At 42.7% G+C, this 2,829-nt stretch overlaps 2 protein-coding genes across 3 annotated transcripts in view; both read left to right on the forward strand.

Annotated features, from left to right (window-relative positions):
- LOC122324313 (heat shock protein HSP 90-beta) overlaps positions 1-1,650 on the forward strand; it is a 5,847-nt gene extending 4,197 nt beyond the window's left edge. Inside the window, exons 10-12 of one of the 2 annotated variants that reach the window (XM_043218628.1) lie at positions 161-429; positions 738-1,071; positions 1,147-1,650. In XM_043218628.1, the coding sequence (XP_043074563.1) occupies positions 161-429; positions 738-1,071; positions 1,147-1,262 (719 nt within the window). In that variant the 3' untranslated portion in view covers positions 1,263-1,650. Of the gene's footprint in view, positions 1-160; positions 430-524; positions 549-737; positions 1,072-1,146 lie in introns of those variants that run through there. The other variant, XM_043218629.1, reaches the window with a different exon arrangement.
- Positions 1-2,829, forward strand: part of fut8b (fucosyltransferase 8b (alpha (1,6) fucosyltransferase)) — a 227,019-nt gene that overhangs the window by 144,829 nt on the left and 79,361 nt on the right.

Consider the following 2,829-nt stretch of genomic DNA (forward strand, 5'->3'; position numbering starts at 1 on the left):
TTTCTCTTTTCCCCTACAAAAAAAATTTAAATTTGAATTTTAAAAAAAATCCTACAAAATATAGTTAAGCTACTAAAACGTTCTTCTCTCCCCTCCCTTATTCCCATTTTTAAGAATCCAATATACAATAAACGCTCACCTGTTGTCGCTCTTTCCCCAGGCGAGAGCAAAGACCAGGTGGCACACTCTGCTTTTGTGGAGCGCGTGTGCAAGAGAGGTTTCGAGGTGCTGTACATGACCGAGCCCATCGACGAGTACTGCGTCCAGCAGCTGAAGGACTTCGACGGCAAGTCTCTGGTGTCCGTCACCAAGGAGGGACTGGAGCTGCCCGAGGACGAAGACGAGAAGAAAAAGATGGAGGAGGACAAGGCCAAGTTCGAGAACCTCTGCAAGCTCATGAAGGAGATTCTGGACAAGAAAGTGGAGAAGGTGCGTCTGCGTAAACGTCCAACTCTCCGGATTTCGTTTTGCTTTCGATCCGCCCTTATGGGGAATTAATTCTCTTCGAATTGTGTTATGAACAGGGCTCCTAGTCAGAGTTGCGCAGATGGTGAGTTTATGTAACAGACGTTGCGCTTGTGTGTGAAAACGTGTTAACTCCAGCGTGCATCTCAAGTAGACCGTTTCTCTTTAAATGACATGCGTTTGCGACTAACGAGTGTTCGGTATGACCTAACAGCGAGTGATCAACCGCGCCTCTCCTTGCCGTCGCTCAACCCGACCCCGTTCTCTTCCAGGTCACCGTTTCAAACCGGCTGGTTTCTTCTCCCTGCTGTATCGTGACCAGCACCTACGGCTGGACGGCCAACATGGAGAGGATCATGAAGGCCCAGGCCTTGAGGGACAACTCCACCATGGGCTACATGATGGCCAAGAAACACCTGGAGATCAACCCCGATCACCCCATCATGGAGACCCTGAGGCAGAAGGCCGACGCCGATAAAAACGACAAGGCCGTGAAGGATCTGGTCATCCTCCTGTTCGAGACCGCCCTGCTTTCCTCCGGCTTCTCATTGGACGATCCTCAGACGCACTCGAACCGCATCTACAGAATGATCAAGCTGGGATTGGGTTAGTTTGTTAACCCTTTCTCTCTTTCACGTTTCGGTAGCGTCGTACGTCGCTAATTCTCGTTTACGTCTCCAGGTATCGATGAGGATGAAGACGTACCCGTGGAAGAGCCGAGCTCTGCTCCCGTTCCTGAAGACATCCCACCTCTGGAAGGAGACGATGACGCTTCTCGCATGGAGGAAGTCGATTAAACCCAGTCTAGAATTCCCCCCAGTCACTTTTCCGTAATCATTCCTTAACATCCTGTCGTTCTCTTTGACCTGTAGAAGGGTTGACCTGATCTCAGTCGTGATTCCTGAAAGAATCATAATGTAACTAAAGCATACTGTCAACTTTTTGCTCTGTTTTGAGCCATAATGTACCCTTTTTTTTGTTTTTTTTTTACGTAATGTGATGTTCATGGATTGCAGTATTGTCTGAGCACAATAAGCACTGTGTTTCACTGATACTGAGTCTGCTGGCTGTGCTGGATTGAGTCGAGCATGATTTCTTTCTGCATGGAAGGGGAAAGACCTTTGCCTGGCTGCAGGCATGTGTTGTCTTGTTTTTCAGAAATAAAAACACATGGTGAAACCTGAATTTCTGTCTCATTCGCTTGTTTGGACTCGATGTTTCTAGTGCACGAAATGCATTGGAAAACTAATCTATAAAAATGCATTTAATTAGTCTGAAATGCCGTTTTTAGTTGTTTTGGATTTTATCACTTTTCTAAAAGATGGAGGGGAAAAAAAAAAAAAAATGCAATTAACCACAAATACAATTTTACTTGACACTAGTTTTGCCAATTTTCAGAATTGAATCATTTAACCTTTTAATTAAAAAAATACACATCTTGTAATAAATACTTGTGAATCTCTATTTTAGTGTTTTATTGAGCTTTAATCAGGATTTTTATTAACATACACATTTTAAAGACCTGCTGGGTCCCCTAGTTGAGAACTACAACTTATATAGTTTTGGGATTTTTATTCAAGTGTATTTTTCTCTGTCCAGTCTATATCCAGTCGTTCTTTTCTCATTTAGTCCCAGAATGCAAATGGACGCATTAAGGGTTTCTGCAGATTTTGATGCATTTAGGATTTTTTAAAACAAGCTAATTCAATTGAAGACAAACCAAATGGAATGCAATTTGGTTTTTAAACGCCTTGCATTAATATAGCTTCAAAGTTCAAAATGACAACTTCCAACATCTCCGCTTAAGACTTTCCGCTCCGATTTAAGGCACTGATTTATGAAAGACTTCACTGCTTTAGACCCTGTGACGACAATTTCTCAGCTGACCCTACGGTACATTGTCTACAACCTTCATTCATGCCAATTCATATATTTTCTGTAAGATGCTCCAAATGATTATCCTTTTAGTTGGTCTTGGTTTGACTTTGCCCAGGAGAAGACTGGCTTTTCCCATAAAATACGGGCTACCAAAAAAGTCAAGCTTAATCCACACGCAAGACATTTATGTTTGATATCCTTCTTTACGCGTAGACAAATAGTTGGGATGACTTAAAAATAGACACTTAAAGTGCGTTTCCTGCTTAAAAAGAAAAAAATAGCCGAGATGAACGCGAGTTAAAAAAGCGGCAGTTCCGTTTCTCTCCGCCAGGTGTCTCTGTTTGACCGCCTTTAGCGAGCGGCGCTGTAGAGTTAAATCTGTTTTTCTACTCGAGCTCTATTTCACCGCAAAGTCGAACAATAGGAAGTATTTTGCACAGAGCACAGGAAGCGGTTTTAACAGACAAATATGATTTTTTTTTTTTT

Source organism: Puntigrus tetrazona, chromosome 20 (assembly GCF_018831695.1).
Source record: "Puntigrus tetrazona isolate hp1 chromosome 20, ASM1883169v1, whole genome shotgun sequence".
Taxonomy (NCBI): Eukaryota; Metazoa; Chordata; class Actinopteri; order Cypriniformes; family Cyprinidae; genus Puntigrus; species Puntigrus tetrazona.